The 21,518-nt window shown below is 31.3% G+C and overlaps 1 protein-coding gene across 2 annotated transcripts; it reads right to left on the reverse strand.

The window, feature by feature from the left end:
* Window positions 1-273: 273 nt before the first annotated feature.
* LOC134715365 (uncharacterized) lies at window positions 274-18,363 on the reverse strand. Of its 2 annotated transcripts, none has more exons than XM_063577504.1 (4): window positions 18,231-18,363; window positions 8,219-10,879; window positions 3,899-4,448; window positions 274-1,829 (listed from the first exon to the last, which is right to left on the reverse strand). In XM_063577504.1, the coding sequence occupies exons 2-4, from the start codon at window positions 10,842-10,844 to the stop codon at window positions 695-697; spliced, it is 4,311 nt and encodes a 1,436-aa protein (XP_063433574.1). In that variant the 5' UTR covers window positions 10,845-10,879; window positions 18,231-18,363; the 3' UTR covers window positions 274-694. The 2 variants fall into 2 exon arrangements, with proteins under 2 accessions (XP_063433574.1, XP_063433575.1); XM_063577505.1 differs by lacking the exon at window positions 18,231-18,363 and adding an exon at window positions 12,181-12,315.
* Between the last annotated feature and the right edge of the window lie 3,155 nt (window positions 18,364-21,518).

Here is a 21,518-nt window from a genome sequence, read left to right on the forward strand (position 1 = left end):
TTATTTTAAGGACATCCATGCGTATTGTGATCACCGGATTTTTACGAGATGGGTCACACTGAGGTCACTTTGCATACGGAAAATATGTCGGGGGAATTGTTTGCTGGAAGCAAGCTATTAAAATAAAGTAAACTTCTTCTAAATATGAATAAGTTAAAGAATTTTCTTCAGAAAAAAGTATATGTACATAAGTTTTATAATGAAAACTATCCATTGAGTTATAAAAAACATATGCATTATTTTTTTTGATTTGAGGTTTCTTATGACTTTAAAAAGAAAAAAGTTACATACTTTTAATTTTACAATTAACAAAATGATAAACATGATAAAAGTACATGATCTCCATTTATAAAAATGCACAAGAAAAATTCCACTGTTTGAAGATAGTAGACCTTTCAGAATATCTTCACACTATAGATCAATTGACCTTTAAATTTAATAATGTTTAAAAAGATCAGGAATTTAGCATGGTATCTGTCAGTTTCAAATATTTTGATTGCAATATTCTAAATCATAAACTTCATGAACATGTTCAATATCTAGCTTTGGTGTACTCTTTGCTACATATACATATAATAAGACCATCTATGGCATGATGGTTCTAACAAACAAACAAACAAAACTGACATAACAGAACAAAAAAATCACTCATAACAAACATCTAAATATCCATACATTCTGTACATGTACACAATCACACATCATGTTCTAAGGCAGTGAAACTTGTTAATATTGGTCCATTTGACTCTGTGACGACATTATCAGCTAGAGCATTGGAAACTTTGATGATTTTGTTGGGTGAAGGTGATGATGTATCCTGTCCTTCGTGTTTAACAACAGAACTATAAGAATAGTTTTCGATGGGATACAATTGTTTTTGTTTACGCTTCCTAGAACTGATACGCAATGATTTGTTTGACGGAGGTTTAACAATCAGAGTTCTTTTCTCCAAATCATTTTGTCTTTCTACAATTTGTATTTTTGGTAACCCATTTTGAACTGTTGTTATTTTATTGTTATTGAATCGTTTCCTTTTAAGCTGAAAGTTGCGCCATATTTTCTTTTGTGAATCTGATGCATCCCTGAGACTTAAACTTTGTGGATTAACCACGGAAATCAGTTTTCCATCACCCCCATTATCATGCTGATGTGAGAGGAAAGCATCTATTGAAAATATCTTGTTACATGTGCAACAGCGAACACACGAAGATTTTTCATTGTTATATAAATCCATGAACACATTGCCTGGCTGTATATTGTTTAATTGACTGTTATTAGGTAAAATATCTTTATGCACAACAGATAATACCTCCCTCTGTTTCTTTTTCTTAATCAAGTTTTTCCTACTTGCTTTGTTAAAAATTGTCCATTTTACTTTAAGAGAACCTGGTTTCTTGACCTTTTTATTATTCACTTTCAATGGAATCTTTTGCCTTTTTTTACAGAGCCATGTTAAATTTCTATTCTCAATATCATCATCACCCATAGAATCAATTGTCTGACATTCTTCTGATTTCTTTTTGTTTATTTCACTTCCCGAATGCAATCGTTTAACAGTTTTCTTTCCTACTTCAATTTTTTTAACTGTCGAATCAGATTTTTTCCAACCAACTGGGGGTTGTACCACTACGACAGATATGCTTCCTTCTGATTTCTTTTCTTCAACATGTTCTGTTACAGAATTTTCTGTGGAGTTGCTGTTTGAATCCCCCTTTAGTAATTCCAGAAAATTGATCTTCTTATGACGTGTTCGGCCAAGTGGGGCTGGAGGAGGTGGCTCCGCTATAACTGGAGGTTTTTTCTGAGGAATAACTGTCTTTGTCTTCTCACTGAAAAAAACCCCCAAAAGATCTAGATAAATGTTGATAGAAACAAGTAAATTCAGTGGTTATTGTTTATTTCTGTGTATCTTATTTTTTTTTCATTCATTATTGATATTTTGTACATAAATTAGGCTGTTAGTTTTCTTGTTTTACATTTGTCATATTTATTGGAGTTTTTTTTTTACAGCTGACTATTTGTTATAGGTTTAGCTCACTTTGGAAGGCACTATTGGAATCTATTATACCACATCTTCTTATTTTTATAAAGCAGACTGAGACATGTACAACAGAATGTGTCTGAGTCGTCTCTCAAGCCTGAAAACATTAGAAATGATATTGGACTTCAATGTTTTTTTCCTTCATTTTAAATTTTTTTCACACAAAATTTAATAATTCTAATTTAAAAATGTAGTTACAAAATGTGCTTTGTTAATGGGTATAAATCTTTTGCCATGTATAAGAAAATTTTTGTTTGTAAGCAAATAAATTTAACCATTCTTCTTATTAACCAATCGTAGACGACGTAAAATTCATTATATAATTACAATTTATTATATAATAAGTAAATTGACAATCAATGTTATTCATCTTGGTATTCCTATTAGATATAAACATGATATACAACCAGGTGTAAGTAAAGGTGACAGGAGATTATAGACTAATACATATTTATTTGTATGATGATTAATTCTATTAATGTAAGTACAGGAGAACCAAATATTAGTTCTACTAACTTTGTGCAAAACTGTATATATTTTATACATGTACTTGAGTTTGCCTGTGACAAGTATAAAAGATTGACTCAAACCTGATGGTTAAAATACCATAACTCTGGATTGATACATCGTAGGTTCATGTTAAAAACTTTTTAAAAACATATATAGGTAGTATTCTACTTCTATCAATCTCAAAACTAGTGTGATTTTTTTCAAGTATATTAACCTTACTATACTCTGGTTTGTCTGTGACCTACCTTTAATTTATAACATGAATAACTTATTCAAATAAATATCAAAGCAAATCAGTTTGTTGATAGGCGTTAAAAAATCATCAAATCAAAAGGAGTTACTTTCATAAGTAATTGATGGTTATTATAAAGCATCTTTTCTTCCTCCTTCCAATATATATAATGATCATGATGATTGGAGATTAAAAAACATGTCCTAATTCAGTAATTCAATCAATTTTTTTACATTTATAAATAAGGTAGTTTTCTCGTTTGAATGGTTTTGCATTGTCATTTCAGGCCTTTTAAAGCTTACTAAGCTGTATGGGCTTTGCTCATTGTTGGAAGGCCACACAGTGACCTATGGTAGCACTCCACAGTTAGAAAATAAAATTAAAAATGAGCCACAAAATGTTTTATCCTCTCCTATTCCTGGATTTCTAATACATTAACCTAACTGTTTGTGTTGTACATGTGCATATGTATGTAATCAGTATCTTCCATAGATTGGATTTTCAAAAGTTAAAAGGGTGAAAATTAATTCCTTTTATGTGTATCCATGGCAACATTCTGCATTTATTTCCCATTAAATATTGCAAAAAGGGGGGTGAACATGTCACATTTACCCACAAAATTTGGATCAAACTAGAATTTCAATGCCTTTGAGTGATACCTTTTCAGAAACTGTTTTCCTAAATCTTCCTAATGATCAAATAAAAAATGGGTGTCTTTCGCCTCATTTTTTCGTCAAATCCAATCACAAAGTTCGTGCGATAAAAAGTTGGAAAAAAAACATTACAATAATTGCCTGACCAATGTATGGAAGGGACATGCAAATACAGACTGTCATACAGAAAACAGCCTATATTACATACATTACATAACCTTGATGTTCATATAAACCCAATACAAAGGCTATTTTAATACTCAGCTATCCAAAAATGAATTTTATTGCACACTAGCTCTCATATTTGAAAAATCCACAAGGGCCAAATGCGAAACTACACACCTAACTGTGAAGTGCTACCTATAGTTGTTAATTTCTGTGTCATTTTGGTCTCTTGTGGAGATTTGTCTCATTGGCAATCATACCACATCTTCTTTTTTTATATGAATATTGTCTGTTTACCTGTCAGTTCTACTTGGTGGCCTTGACCTCGGTCTGGAGACTTTAGTTGGCTTAACTTTTGGCTGTGGATGGTCTTCTGATGATGACCTTGGTAATTTAGTCACTGGATTCACATAATATCCAATTAAAAACTCGGCATTTACTTTACTTATTATTAAATTACTTTTGGAACTAAATGCCCTTCCATACTGAACAAGGAAATATCTTTGCATTTCTGAACAATTTTTAACAACAATTCCCAAAAGCTGGCATCGTTTTTTCAAAATACCCGTGTCTTTGGCAGGAAGGATTTGTTTATGAATGTCAACTAAACGTAAATAGGGTAACTTTTCCAACATAATTGCAGGCAAGTCGTTCCAAAACATGCTGACGGTCACAATCCAAGGTGCATCAGTCTCTTCAGATTTATTTTTGGACACATCTGGAGTTGATGGAAACAATTTCAAGTCATCGTTTAACAAATCCAGTTGTTCAGAAGAATCTGAGTTTCCTGGTAAACTTTTGTCACTTGTTGCAGCCGTCTCTTTTGGAGTAGGTGTTTCTGGGGACCCTGAAAAATATCAAATAAAGAGCTACTACATTAAATCTGCCATGGAATTTTTCTTAAAATATCACAGGAAATACAAAATGTTGTCTTCAAGCCTGGGTCATAATTAGTTCTTGCCAAACTGTATTTAAAACCCTTATTTGAGTCTTACTGAAGCAACAGTTACAAATCTTGCAAATAATTATCATTTCCCCTTATATAGCTTGCTATGCTGTTTAGATTATGCTTTATATTGTTGAAACCTATATACTTTCTAACATTGTATGTATATATACTGGTCATACGGACTGGGATTTCATGGTGAGGTGGGGCCCTCTCTGATGACTATGTAAAATTTATCTGCATGGTCTTTCCTAACTTATTAACATATTTCCTAATCTTTTCATGATACTGAATATATATATATATATATATATATACAAGAAAGTTATAATTCCATGGACAAGACTGTCATATAATGAGCACCTAATAACCATAAGTGTTTTTAAAATGTTTGGGTGTTAATCTTAAAGTCACACCTGTCAATTATATGACTTGTGAGAATGTGTGAGAAGGATGTTTGTTTTTGTAGGATTGTTGTTTTCTTACCTTTGTTGTGAAATGCATGCACTTACAATGTATATGTTTTTACCTGACAAACATCAGATGTAGTCCAGTTAACTACATTATATAACTGATAACTATGTTACATTTCTTATGTGCTTTAAAATTCATTATATTAGTATAATCAATATCAGATTAATAGAAGAGGATATTAAACCTTTAATAAATTAATACTTAGAGAAGAAATTCTTAATTCTGGGCATGCAAATCATCATATTTATGATTACAATTCACAATTGTCAACTGATAAATTTATGTAAATTAGCATACAGTTATACTTAATGCTTGAAGCTAGTTATATCTATTTTTGTCAGGTTCAATAGCTACATTCAGTTTGTAATGAAATCAATTTTGGCTAGAATTCATGTGGTATCAAACAATGTTAATTTCATTTAGAACCTTCTCTTACGTTGTTGTTTTTGGTTCAAGTGGTTTTTTTTTTAAATCGTGTACATGTTTCATTTAGATTTTAGTGTCTTGTGTGTCTTGTTGTGTGGGTATGGTGTTGGTTCATTTACTCATTTCTTTATTGACCATGTATTAACATAGGAAATGGAAATACATGACTTGGCATAATTATGAGTACAGGGTAGATTTTATTTTTATTTATTTAAATGCAGAGGATTTGGAAATCGATTTATTTTCATAAAGATAATCTAGAAACCACCACGCTCTCAAATAAGATAATCCAAACTTGAGGATAACAAACTACTGTATACTGCACATGCTATCTTCATCATGTTCATGACACATAGTTTATAAATTAAATCTAGTAGTTGGGGAAGCAGCAAAATTAAAGGTGTTCTCTTATACATGTATTCTAAATCACGTTCAAAATATGTGGTTAACAAAAACATACTTGAAACCTATTAAAATATCAATGAATTGCTAGTTTCCCATTAAAAATATCATGTTTCCAACCAAAACTATTGACTATTCATGTTGATAAAAGTTAAAATTATATATACTGTATACATGGCTTTAATATCAGGAAAAAACGTTGCATACACATGTACAACACACACTGTACATCATGTGACAGCTGGCCTTTACATCTAAAAATACCTAGATTGCTAGAAACACTAGATAATTCACCACAAAATTTTGAAAAAGAAAATAGAAAAACAATATTCTTTTCAGATCTTGAAAGTCTATCATATTCATAATTATTTGGACTATATAATGTTTAAAAAATAACATCAAACATTTAAACTGGAACAAGGTGAGCAGATCTAGTGATCGCAGGGACCTTTATTAATATACTTCCCCAGAAAAAACTCCTGGATAAATGAATGCCAAAACCTTAAAATCAAACTGTACCCATCAGAACAAAAACCAAGACCTTGAGATTAATGTAGTTATATCAAAATATAGCTGATTATATTTGAACCTCCAACGTTTTATCTGCACCAGAGATTATAACTCCTTCAATTTTTTTCTTTGATAACACAAACTGCCTTAAAAATCATCCAAACCTCTAGAAGTCCCAAGTGCCAAGACCTAGATTACGTACAAAAAGTGGTCTATTTGAAGTCAAAGGCTTACATTATGTATATCAATTCATTTAATATGACTTTAAATCATTGAGATTTAACATTTGACTTTGAATTAGATGACTTTATTTAGTTACTGTATTCATTTGATAAAAGAAGTGTATCTGAAAACCGTTTCACATTCCATGGGTAATTCTATAACATCCCATGTGACATTTAGAACAATTAGTTCATTGAACATACACCATGTAACATGCAATACAGAAAATCATTTATTCAGTATGAATATACTTATATGAATGTACAGGAAGCACACGATTAATCTTTTATGTTAGTCTTTCCCCTAAGCATCTACATGTACAGTACATGGTAATTAAAATCAACAATATCCTTTGTGTAGATGTGTTACGTTTAAAGCACAATGCTACCAAAATTACTGCAAGAAAACACTTTTTTATATCATATATCTTCAGCCATTGGTAGTTCATTCCTAACTTTTTAATAATCACAAATATATTTTATACTAAACATTTAATTTTTCGTGTATGAATATATACATGTATAACTACATTCAGGTGAATCAGTTGAACTTGTATAAAGCTAAGTCATTTAGCAGGGGCAGATCTAGCCATTTTTAAAAGGGGGTCCCAACCCAATATAAAAGGGGGGGTTCCAACTATTACCATATGTCCCCATTCAAATGCATTGATCATCAAAAATAAAAGGGGGTTTCGACCCCGGAATCCCACTCTTTTGGATCAGACACTGTTTAGTAGTTAGTTTAGTAGTATTACATGTGAGCCTATTCAGAACAATAAATGTATAGATTCTAGTAAATGTATTACATAACTGTGATATAAAATATTAAAACCAAAGCATAGAAAACAATGTACTTTGTGTTTGGCTAAAGGCCTAAAATCAATATATAATTACCCTTTTAATTTCAGACACTGATTAAATAAAGGAACAACACATGTGCTTAGGGAAATTTTACTTTGTTTTAAACCATGCAGTGAATCAGGTGAATAGGAGTTATATTTTTAAAAGTTGAAAGAAAAAAATCTTCTGACTATATAATTTAAGCAAATTAAACATACATGTAGTTTAAACATTTTTGTGCTACCTGGGCCAATTTTCATGAACATTGGATATTTTAATGAAGACCAATATCCTGATCCTGTTACAATTAAACTTGTAAATTGATTTTTATTAGTACTTAAAGCAGTGTGCACCAAATAGCTTTTAATAAACTAGCTCAACCAGCCATTTAATTTAACTTTGTCAATATTGTCCAAACATTTTTGAGGAATTTTTAAATTACAGAATATATATACTGCTGATCTAGAGTAACACTTCAGTTTAAACTAAGTTAAAGTCCCAGACGAATATAACAGATTAAAGTTACTGTTATAATTCTGAAAATTTTATTCCACTTTTTAATGAACTGAATCTGACAAGATGATTAATTTCTGATAAATGTACAGGATGTTGTATTTTCATTAGGTTGTTTCTGTTGTATAATATATTATTTGAATTTCAAGATAAATTTCCCCAAGGCCAAGGTATTTATTATCAGTGAACCATAGTACAAACCTTTTCTGGTTATCATAAACATACTTAAAAGCTTTTAATAGTTGAATGGGTTCATTGAATTTATAATTTTAGCCTTGTACATACCTGTTTTGATTTCCACACAAGCTGGTTCCCCATTGAGGTCAGACGTCACGCCTTTGCCCTGTATTGTGTCACCAACGTTCTCTTTATCACTTGATGTGCCATCAATGCTCTGGACTTGATCCACAGCACTATATAAAATTTCCATTTGTTCAGGTGTCAACTGATCGGAGAAATTGATATTAAAATTTTCATTTCCGTTTCCAAACAATACAGGGTCAGTGGTATCGGCACATGGTTCCGTTTCCATACTTAATATCGTATTAATGATCCCACTTTCAATATCTGTCATAACACCATTAGTTTGGTTTCTCAGCGCGGTAGAAACAGTGGCTGGTAATGACGGCTGTGTTACTGTTGATGACAGACTTCCATTAGTGTGGGGACCATTTGACAATGTGCTATGTTTACCCAATCTTATGGCTTCTAAATCCTCATTTGTCAAGTGGGGTACAATGATATCCCCTGGTTTAGGAAGTGGCACAATAATTTTATCTGATGGTACTGCCGGTGGAATGTCTTGACTAGCTCTCCTTCGACTACGGAAATTTGTATTAAGAAAATAAACAAAATCATCTTTGTAACTTCCTTGAATTTTTAATTTAGAATCTGATGTACTATTCTTAAGGAATTCTGCCAGTTTTTCACTTTTGTTGCTCTTTTTCTCACTTTCCCCAGTAATCAAATCAAATGATTTGTCTTCTTTTGACTCTGAACTAACAGAGCGCTTTGATCTTTTTTCATTTCCATCACTCTTTTTCTCCTTTGTTTTTCCCTTGCCAGCTATTTCCTTGTTGACCTTTTGAACTGAGAATGGTATGTTACTTGGTCTGGCATGATATGGAAGACTATAGTCATGATCATGCTCAATATGTTCAGTTGAATTATTCTGAACACACGTTACAGCACTTTCACTTTTGTTCTGTTGACAAATATTGTTTGATAGAAGAGAGGTGGCAATCCTTTGCCCGAATGCGATTTGACTCTTTTCTGGTGATTGAAGACCGAGAGTGGAGTTACAAACAGAAGCAAATGTTCCGATAGAAAATTTACCAACTTTTGGTGATGTTTTAGTTGAACTAGATTGAGAATTAGTCCCATGAGGTACAACTGGTAGCGCATTAGAATTTACCAAAGCAACAATTGCGTCTCTTGCCTTATTGACATCGTTCAAATCAAACGAAGGTAACATGTCTGTTTTGACAGGTATTAATGATGGACTATCACGTCTATATGTTCTTGATTCTAAACCGTCAGGTGATAATCCTGAATCACTAAAGCCACTGTCTTGTGAAAATTCATTAACTAGATGTAAATCATGGAGTTTGTCATTTCTTTTTTCTGATGAGTCATCACAATATTTCTCAGCATACTCATGATCTTGCATTGAAAATGTGGCTCTGCTTGAATAACTATCCAAGGATGGACTTTCTTCTAAAGTATCATCAATATTAGTCTGTTTTTCATGAACAGCAGCATATGTTTCAACTTTCTCCAGAACTTGTGACTTGCCCATGTCACATCTGTCTATGTTATTAGCACCTGTGTCTACTTTACCAGGTAGTAGTATCTCATTATCACCATATTGATTTTTTCCATCTTTCTCCAATACTTTATTCTCTTTATCTGACCATGTAGATATTGAATATTTTGTATTCGTCAATAATGCTTCGTCTTGATCATGATTTTCTTCTTCTTCTTCAATCGCCTGTTTTATATTTAGAATCTGAACACTGTTTGTATTAGATTCCAATGTAGTTTGATCATTGGGTGGAGTTTTATGTGATTCATTAAAATCAATATCCTCATAAACAGGTGACCTGATATCAGAGTCTATCCTCTCATTACAAACATCAAAATCCTCAATTTGAACTGGTTTACAGTCTGGTACCGTATAACTGGAGCAGGATTCCTTTCTCCCAGTGCTCTCAGTCAAACTCTCCACTGAATCTACATGTTTTAATTCACCATTTACATGATCTAAGATTAAATCTCTTTTTAGATCTTCAACTGGCAAATTACTTTCTTCTAAAGACTGCAATTTCGTATCTAAATCTTCGGACAATGTCTGTGTATTTTGACCATCACATACTTGGTCAGATTTATTCTCTTTGTGCCCATCATTCCCACTCTCTTGATTTGATGTAGTAGTTTCCTTGGGGCTATCTTTATCAGTACTATTTACACCTGCCAATAACTGGTCACGGTTCACATGATCACCTGATTTGTCAACAAGTTTTACAATAACTTTCTTATCATTCCCTAAGGACAAAACATCTGGCAATTTTAGAACAGTTTTATTTCCTGAGTTGACTTTTTGTATACTTCCATAATTATGCTCATTGAGCATTTTCTCTAACTCCGAACTTATAGTTAGTTTGACTTTTTTCACACCATCTTCAATGAAGTTTGTAGTTCGAATCAATCCAATAGGTTTTGTATTGGTCTTTTTCTCATTAGTCGAACATGAAGACGTTGCATGATCTTTAGGGTTTATGATTTTGACTCCTTCTTTTGGTTTAACAATAACAATTTTTTGTTTCGTTTCAGGTTTATCAGTCTGTTTCAATGCAGCAGCTGTGGCTAAGATGTCTAATGGATTAAAATCACTCTGTTTACAATGCTGCATGCTGGGTGATCAGCTGACATCTCCGCATACTATCCCTATAAAGAAACGTTATCTGTTAAAGCCATACAAGTACATATGTCTTCTTGTAATTTTAATCAGTTACTGACATTACAAATCATTACTTTTTTTTAAATCATTATCTTCAGAATTTGAGATAATTTAGTTTCAAGTATGGATATCTACATGTATATAAAGAATAAATTGAAAGTAGTGGTGAATTTTATTTATACAGGTATAATCACATAATTATTTCATAATAAATGTTCTAAATTTTTTTGGCGATTAATAAATATTTGGTTGTTAAGGTTGAGAAATGATATACAAATACTATCCTATACCACTTTCACCTAATATAAGATTAAGTTTCAGCTAATACTAAAATGTATACACTTTATACTTAATCGTTCGATTGGGAAATAAATCATCTGATTTCCTGTTGTATTAATAGCTAATTACTTTGTTGATACAACGTTAACATGTAACTGTAAACATGCATTTACATGTACAATAGGTTTGAAAACATGATATAATGTAGTTATAATAAAAACTGCACCACACACAAGTTTCATCCTGCTATTAAAATATGAAAAAGTCTACCCAGATAAAAACTGAAACTATATTCATCAAAATCAATACTAATTCTAAACAACTTGATCAGTTATTAATGCTGTCACCATAAAACAGTTTGCAGTCTTATCAATAGATGAATTATTATGGATTTTACCTATTTATTTTTGGTATCAATAAAGAAACTACCTTCATTTTTAACAAACATACAACAGTTTTTAATTTTTTCAATTCCTCTTTATTTCAATACAAAAAGATCGATTCCAAAAATAAACATTTTTTTCATTTAAGAGAAGTTAAAACCCATATTCTCACAATTAAAACCAATAGACCATTGAATGTATTACTCAACAGTATATTGTCAATATATTTGAAATATACATGTATATGATTTGTTTACCTGTGATCCTTGGCATGAAACGATCAATATTATCTGGCTTCAAGGTAATATGGAAATGTATTAAACATGTTATTTAGGCCATATACAATAAATTATTCAGTTTAAATTCTTTTTTATTGAAACAGTTTCCGATTGAAAGGAATTGAAAAGAGAAAAAAAAAATACTCAAAATTTACAAGGTTGAGCTCAGGCTTTGCTGTAGTTATATGAAATAAAATCTTATGATAAAGTCATATACGTATACACTGTCTAAATGATATTAAATTTAGTACAATATCAAATGTCAAAAAAATAGAATTCTATCTTTGCATAGTTGAAGCTAATATTTGCTACAGGAAAATATCAATACCTATCAGAAGTAGAACTAACCCAGACATAGAAGTCCTAAGGCATATAATCTATAACATCCTACTGTGACTCTAAAGTTCACTTGAAGTATAATATATACTGCATTTATATGAATACATTTACCCTTTCTTACTTTTACCATAAATAATCACTGAATGCGAAAGACAAAAGTCAAAGCCACAGTTGTATGTGAAATATTATAAATTTAAAGGGATAACGCACAATTATAAAAGTCACATTGAATTTCGTAATATTCCACCAGGGTTACATGAACACAAGCTGAGTCATACATATCCAAATATTAACAAATACAGTGCAACCTGCCTAAACTGACAACTGAGTTTCCAACATCCTCCATTAACTGACACTTTTTTTGGGCCATAAAATTGAAAATATGACTATCCTTGCAGAAAAAAACATGAGTATTCCGACACCCTGCTTATTCCAACATTTTTTTCTAGTCCCCAAGTGTGTCGGATAATACAGGTTACACTGTATATATATTTATAGCATGAGACAGGTCATAATACAGGTTGTAAATAGATTAATTATTTTCCCTCGTGTGAGTGACCATAATCTTTTCAATATCCACTTTAAACCTAAAAGTCTATTTACACAAGATCCTGATTATAACACTAGTGTTTCCCCTTTACAACAAAATCTTCTTAATCTTATTGATACATGCATGAAGGAGTACAGAGAAAAAGGGGGATACAAGTCACTCATCATCAAGAAAGATAACTACACCCAAAAGGCCAGGGGTAACTTAGCTCCCCTATACCAAATATGTATAGCAGAGTGTACCTCTAAAAGAATGACCAGCAACTAAAAATGATTAACTTCTTAAATCAAGCCCTTAGATCTATAAATAGTACACAATAGTCAATACTGGTAAAACAAGAAATTAAATTCTACAACCATTTTCATGGTCTTGCTTTTGTCCAGAGTGCTGATGAAGGTCATGGGTTTGATACCTCATACTTTAAAATCAGATTCTGATGCTTAGTTGTCCGCTAAGCTCTAGGAAAAGAAAAGACTGTTCAGCTTTGAGTCAGAATAATATGTCAAGGAATGATGCTACATCTAACTGCTCCTGCAGACCTTATGAGCCGACACTTCATTCTATTGAGAACAAAACTGGATAGATGTTCATAGATCATGTATACATGTATATATATATCAAACTAATGTTATAATCCTATATGCATGTAATATTTGTCACTGAACGAGCATACATCAATCAAACAATCTCTACATGTGATCTTAAAATAATGACTTTAACTATATAATGATCTCACTACATGATAAACATGATAAACAGATATAACATTTATGACAACTGGAAACAAGGAAAGAAATAAGACATTACTTTGCATATGGTAAGAGTCCAATGACAGTTGAAGATTTCCTTGTGATCAAGAAGTCTTACTCTTATGCAGGCCTTATAAATTTTATTTATGACTGCACATTTACTACATTTGCCCAACAGGCTTGTCAGTAAACCAATTCAAGTTATAAATCTACATTCTTCCAGCTTATGATACATAACCATTCTTTGGCCGACAATGAACAGACAAGGACTAATGAAACCCCAAATACATTTGAACATTTACCAAAAGATCATACATGTACATCATTTACGAATTATTCAATAAAATTAATTTTTCCCTTTGGTGTTATTTTTTTTTATTTTTAAATTTATTTATTTTTTCAGTGAAATTAATTTTCTGAATACAAGATAAGTAAAATTAAAAAAGATGTAAACAGCAAACCTCTGCAGTGACTAATTTACTTCAGTTATTTTTTCTTATCTCTAAAACATTGATTTCTAAGTATTTTGAAATTGATCTGTTTTCCGGAGTTTGTTGTTCCAAGAAACATCAGGTAAACAGAAAAATTAAACCAAAAGTACACAATATATAGATTTATTGCACTCTTTACTATTCCTCAAAGTCGTATCAACCTGATTAAAGAAGGAATCAGTCAGCAATAAACTGTCTATGATGAAAACAATATTGATTTCTTCTTATTTGCCACAAAGATGTTACTTAACCTCAACTCTTGGGTAATTTATAACATCTGAGAAGTCTATGCAGTAATGTTATGCCAATGGTACTTTCTCACGGGTGCAGGATTTTCTCATCCTGTCGAAAATGCACTGATGACCTTTCGGCTGTTACAATGTATATATATATGCTCATTGGTCAGGATGTTGTCTTTTTGAAAAATTCCCCATTTCCATTCTCAATTTTATTTACAGTATAAAGAATCCTTACATTATCAAATCTTCAAGATAAACTTTTAATCAACAGGCCGGAAACTGAACTTATGGAAAATTTTAGTATGATTCTGTTGGCCTGTTGGTTTTTACAGGCGTGAAAGGCTGGGCCTGTGGTTTAGCTTGAAGACTGACCTTATCTAGCTTAAGGGTCTATTGTTTGTTTGTTTTGATGTTACATGTATGTAAATATGTACATTTCTGCACATGCACTGCAGTGAATTTGAAAAATATTTCCTCCAAATAATTGCCAATTCCTTATTTCACTCTGAGTTTCTCAATACAGTCTAAAGTTTTTATTTATCAACATGAAGCATTTAAAAAAATCAAATAAAGTTTTCCAATCTTTTAGTGACATTATGTATCATTTTTCAACTGAAGTCATTATGCTCTATTGAAAGTAGAAAATAAATATTGCCTTGAATCTTGATTAAATTTCCTTTTCAAACTCTTATGAACTAAGCTCACTGAATAACCACAGATTCTATCATTTCACATATCTCATTAAAATATGTAAATAAATATATATATACATGTATAATTTGAAAGCAAATTTACAGATCTAACATTGTTGGGCTGATGTTTAGACGAATTATATATACATGTACATATAATATAGAGCATTTATTTGAATCTAGGGGTCAGGAGATTTACTTTGTTGATCATACTAAAAATGTTAATACATCAAATGTATGTATATGATATCTATAGTTTTCAATTCTTTGATCTAATACACCTGTAAATGTTTTAACCTTGCATTGCTGTTCATCAATTTTCACTGCATTATGTATGAAAGAAAGTATGAAAATCAATCATGATATTAAAATGACTAACTATAGTATATAAAAATAATTATTATACAAATGTAAATACGTGGGCATGACATCCAGGTGAAGAATTAATAGACAGTTCCTGTTAATAACAATATATTGCATTAAGTGAAAGGTGTGAAAGGGATTTAAATTGAGTTATCTTAGTAAACAGGATGACAAGTTCACCTCATGTTTATTAAATATTACGCCTCGGAATTATAAACTTACTCATGCAGGGCATCTAAAAGTTGGTGTATTAGAATAAACAACTTCAATATTCAAGCAGGGCATCCAAAAGAAGGCGCCTAAAAACTATAAAATTATTCATGCAAGACTGCAGATTTTCACTGGTTTTTTTAGAAAACCCAAAAGATTCATAATTTTCACTTGTTTTGAAAAAAAGTGGAAAAAATGAAAGCTTAAAACTCACATAAATATATACAAATTGACTCTGCATTTATTTTGATATTAATGGCAGATACAAAGAAAGACTTGAATTTGGTTTGATTTCATAAAAAAATGTTCCTGTTCCAGCTCCAAAATTTTACAATTAAATAAATTACAATGATCGCAATTGGCAGTAAGTAACCAATACTTTTACCCTGTTATCAAATGTTACTGATAACTCATAGTACTGCCTGGATTCAGATGAAAAGTATCACTTACATGCCCTAGAAAGAGTGCACCAGTAAACTTGAAAGATATAATGAAACCCCTTTCTTGTGATAAACACAATGAAAATTTATGTAAAATTACCACCCTTTATTTTACAAATCAATCATCTAAAGTAGGACTCCATGATTTCAGGGTATGGTCTCAAGATATTATTGAATGAGTTTGAAATCTGAGGCCAGTTTGTGTAAACAGAGAGAAAAGTCTAAACATAATTACCCCTTTTCATTTAAATAGTTAAAAACAAGAATGTGTCCTCAGTACATGAATGCCTCACTCGCACTATCATTTTCTATGTTCAGTGGACCGTGACATTGGGATAAAAACTCTAATTTGCATTAAAATTAGAAAGATCATATCATAGGGAACATGTGTACTAAGTTTGAAGTTGATTGGACTTCAACTTCATCAAAAATTACCTTGACCAAAAACTTTAACCTGAAGCGAGACAGACGGACGAACGGACAGACCAGAAAACATAATGCCCCTCTACTATCGTAGGTGGGGCATAAAAATGCAATAAAATCAATATTCAAGTGCTTTTGATTTGATGATTTCCTTGTTTATTGTTCATGCAGGATCTTACCAATCCAATGGTAGAATTTTAAACTTTTGAGAAAAATAATTATGGTTTATAAAAATTTATATATATATTAAGGTTTAAGTGAGATCTACATATTGTGCATCTATGCAAAAGTCTGTAAATTTTGTTTCAAATTCCCTATGTAGCCTTTTTTTGTGATTTGAAAGTTTCACTCAAGTTTTTCATTTAAATTGTATATGTTTACTCTTTTGAAGTAAGCACTATATATTTCCCTATGAAATTTTAATCCTTTATCTTCCTACCAACTGTAAATGTTTACAATCTAAAAAAAACAACACTTATCTGATAGATACATGTACACCAGACACACATTTTAGCTACATTTGCACAATACTCAGTAGTGATGTCATGTTCAAATGAAAAATAAAAAACCCAGCTAAACAAAGAATGAAATAGCAACAGTAATCTATTCCAATGGTGGAAAATAGTTTAACTCAAAGGTTTGTCAGAGAGATTCAAATAATTGCCAAGTAAGCAACTTCATAGGAAATACAAAATATATTCATCACATTTCTGACCTGGTAATCTTTTTTTAACCTAACTAAATTATACCAAATCTTGATCTGAAAACTTGATGCCAAAGAAACAAGTAATAATTACATTTGTATAAACCATGTTTCAGTTACTTACTAAAATATAATAAAGTCCAGAGTTGCTTTTTAAATTAACTTTTAGCTTTCATATTTCTAAATAACAGCAGTGCATGAAAAAAAATCAAAGAATGAAAAAAATATATTGATTACAACTACATGTACAACCCATAATTATATAAGCTTGCAGATTGTTGTTGTCTGACTAATTGTTTAATAAGGACAACAATAAAACACCTTTCCTGAAAGATAATTAGTTGTTTACAGGTATAACATCAGTGGCGCACACACATTTCCTGGATAAGTTTTACTCAGTATTTTGAGTTCATTTCCAGTACTATACAGATACAGATACAGATACAGAAACATTTGTTTTTTATTACAAAAATACAATCAGTTTTAACAAACATATTAGTTATGATCCATCAAATACATGTACAAATGTACAAGTATATAGCTTCAATTTGGTAAACCTTAAAACCTAACCAGTCTTCTGAATTCATTCAGCAGTTAACAAGCAATGTTTAAATCAGACATGTATATGTCTCTGTATGAATGCATGCATTTGCAGATACATCTGTTCATGTAATAAATACTGTTACATAGTGCAGGCACATATACATGTACAAAATGTACATAGATTAACTCCCCAACAACAGCATGGTGTAGATGCAAAATTGAAAGTTTAATACACAAAAGTTGTATCTTTAATATTATTTATAATATACACATTTTTCAAATTGTTTTAAAACTTAGAAAAATCATGCAAGTTAAATGGGTATCTTATTCATATATTGCAGTAATATCTATTTATAGAACACGCTTTTGAGGTCAGGCCATGGCCATGTCAATATTTTCCTGTTCAACCGTGGTCTTGTACATAAATATTCACATGCAAGAATTACAACATAGCAAGAAAAGAAAATATTAAAATTGCTTTAGAAATATAAAATAGCTTTGAACAAGAAATAACTTCTTTATCAGTAAGCATTTCTAACAAATAATTTATTCTTAAACTTCCCAACGCGCCATTGGCTTGGGTCGATTGGCAGACGAATTTTATTTTAAACAATTACAGAGAATATATTTCTGTATTTTAAGTGGACTACACTTACTGCAGCATCACTTTAGGATTAATTTTCCATAAATCTTTTACTAGGAATTCATTATTTTTGATTGTTTACAGTACACAGTCGTACAGTAATGTGTGTCACACTCCGTTTCAACAAAGAATGTGAATGTTTGACCTTCGTCATAAGATTTGAGTTTACCGAAAAGATTATAGCGAAACGAATTTAACAGAGTTTTCGGCGACAATATTTATGCGAAGGTGCAATGACCAAATACTTAAAGGTAAAGGGTTATTTTCGTGCAACGTGATCGCCGTTTTTTATTTCACGTTCAACGTGTTTTTACTTTTTTATTTGACTTTCTGTCGTGCAAGACGGGTGTCTCGTTCAACGTGTTCTGCTTATTTAATTTTACGTGCATCGTGGTTTTCAAAGTCTTATTTTGCCGCGTGCTCGGTATTTTTCAAATGAAATTCAAACACTTGGCAGGGGTCGTAAAGAAATAATTTTTAAAAGCCGTAAACTAATTATATCATAAATGTGTATACTAAATCGGGAATATCAAGTAAAACAAACGGTTAATATATACCAGAAGCTTCGATATTTTTTTGGTAGGCCGGGTGTGCCATTTTTGCCTAAAAAAAATGTACCCATTTTAATATAACATTCACTGAAATTCAGTACCTATAGTTATATAAATGTAAATTTAAGAAAGAATGGCCTATATATATACTTATATACAATATTTAAAAGTATGACCCATGCTTATATAAGCGCTAACTCATCATCACTCATAATTCATAAATATACCAGCTACCCATAAGTTTTTATGTATGAATTGACATCGTTTGGTGCACATATATTACATCGTTATATATACGCATGGATTGTTATATTGGTGTGTACATCATACCCCAAATCAATAAACAGTTATCAAACGTAAATGCATTTTAATATAGGTTAACATTAAAAAGGAGGTCAGGGTCATTTTTATATAAAATATCGCAAAATTATGACCGATATTTTTTGCACATCCCCGTTTACCCAATAATAGGAAGATACCCCCCCCCCCCCCCCCCCCCGTGTTCAGTACAGAAATTAGTTCATGTTCAACGTGAAATTATGTCTTATTTCACGTTTTTTTCGTGCAAGCACCCCCTTAACCACCCTCAAATATACTTTATCTTTTGCTTAATAGAAAAATAAAATAAAAAATGGGGTCACCGCACAAAATATGCCTTCGAAAGAAACATACATTTTTGTAAAAGATTATTTTTTTCTGTCGAACTGATAGGAGAAAAACTTGAGAGGTAATATCGAAATAAAAAAAGAACTAAATTACAGAAATCGCTAAAATTTTACTATAGTTTAGTTTAAGTACAGCTTAAATGAAAACAATAATAAAAAATATAGGTCACCGATGAGTTAAAAAATGATATTTGAATTTTAATGCAAAAAAATTGGCATATTTCGCCAAAGGGAGATAATTTGGAGCTTTTTTAGTGATACATAAATTTCAAAAGTCATCAAGACTGGGGCCAACACGAATTGATTTATTTGAATTATTTTTTAACCATATGATAAAGTTACAACTTATAAAGTATTAAATAAAATTTATGATGAAAAAAAAAAAGATGTTTTATACCCGCGAGCGGGCTATCTGTCCCGCCCAAGTTTGGAGCCTGTGATCATTTAGTGCCAGTGGTTACCGTTGGTCATGATCACTTATGATATTTTGTTTGTATTTGATGTATTGTACAGTAAATAACACCAAGGGTTTCCTCGTTTGACTTGTTTTGAATAATCATTTAGTCATGTTGGTTCTTTTTATATGCCTGATGATGTAGGATATCTGTCAGTATTCATAGACTTCATAATACTGATTGTTTCTTGTAGTAGTTATCTTTTACGTTTGTTTTTATTTTATTTACCGATGGTGTGTTCTCTTTATAGGCATATATGATAGTATATACATGTAGTCCATCGTCTATGTGCAAAATCATGCATGAGATGAGGCATATATAAATGTCAAAAGGACAACAACTCAAACGACAAAACATGATGACGCGCGTACGGACACATGCATGGACTCGGACAGTCATCCAAATTGTGTTTATTTATTACTAAATTTGTTATAAAGCTTCAGAAAACATGACTTCTGGGATGTATTGTAAATATAACTCTTTGATGATAAGTAATTTCTTAATGGTAACCGTGATGAACGACAAATTGATTTTAATAACTTACGTGTATAAAAAAGTATTTGTAAGCCAATTTATTGTGTCTCGCGGGAAACTTTCATATTTTAGCTCTTCGAAGTTTACTGAAAAATACCAAAATCATGACAAATTAAGAAGACTTAATGTTTTGAAATAATTTATAAAATCCTAACTGGAATACTTATTTCCTTGTTTGATTTTACCTTTAAAGTCACCTCATCCTATTATTGTACATCTCGGTATAAAATTACAAGCAATGCATTTCCCATTTTCAGCTTCCGGGTATAACTATTGATTGCGGACACTTACCAAAACCCATTTACAGCGGATATTTGCCATATATACCATGTCAATAAATGGGAGCAGATAAATGTTTGAATAGAATAAGTACCAAAAATATTGTGGGAAATCAGGAACAATTAAGGAAGTCCGCCCTGGAATGTCTGGGTAATAAATACGCTGTCTAATAGACACAGAGTGGTATCGTTTTGAAAAGATATAAACAGAAAAAGCTGCAATAGTTGATCTTATTTTTTTAATTTACATCGTTTCAAATATATGCATAAAAAAATACAAATTTTAGACCGAATGATATCAATATCGGATTAAATGATCTATGGCAATATAATAGGGATTATTCATTGTGTAATGAGAGTCATAATTAAATATATCATTCTCAGATTAATGATCATTAATCCTTTTTCCTTTTAATCAGTTTGCAAATTGAGTGAAACAAGTCTGGAAAACTGATAGCATAAACGATATGATATCCGACATTAACACTATATAGGTTTAGACAGTAACTACTAAGTAACTTGATCTTAATCGGTTCCTATAACAAACTGGACTGAACTCGAGTTCTCTGTTTTTACACAGAATCGAACATGAAAACGAAACGGCCATACCAGTCTGTTTTTGGTCTTCTGAAACAAGCAAATGATTTACATTGTCTTATCGGGGCATTTTATAGCTTACTATGTGGTTTCGGGGCTTTGCTCATTGTTAAAGGTCGTACGGTGACCTATAGTTGTTAATGTCTGTGTCATTTTGGTCTCTTGTGGACAGTTGTCTCATTGGCAATCATACCACATCTTCATTTTTATAAATACTGCAT

This window comes from Mytilus trossulus, chromosome 4, assembly GCF_036588685.1.
Source record: "Mytilus trossulus isolate FHL-02 chromosome 4, PNRI_Mtr1.1.1.hap1, whole genome shotgun sequence".
In the NCBI taxonomy this organism is placed as follows: domain Eukaryota; kingdom Metazoa; phylum Mollusca; class Bivalvia; order Mytilida; family Mytilidae; genus Mytilus; species Mytilus trossulus.

What these genes read in the sequence shown, in the direction of transcription:
- LOC134715365 (XM_063577504.1), bottom strand. Translation starts at nt 10,844, where the DNA reads ATGCAGCATTGTAAACAGAGTGATTTTAATCCATTAGACATCTTAGCC. An exon ending in TTGTGTGGAAATCAAAACAG is followed by an intron (nt 4,449 to 8,218) that starts GTATGTACAAGG and finishes GATATTTTTCAG; the next exon opens with GGTCCCCAGAAACACCTACT. An exon ending in CCACCAAGTAGAACTGACAG is followed by an intron (nt 1,830 to 3,898) that starts GTAAACAGACAA and finishes GGTTTTTTTCAG; the next exon opens with TGAGAAGACAAAGACAGTTA.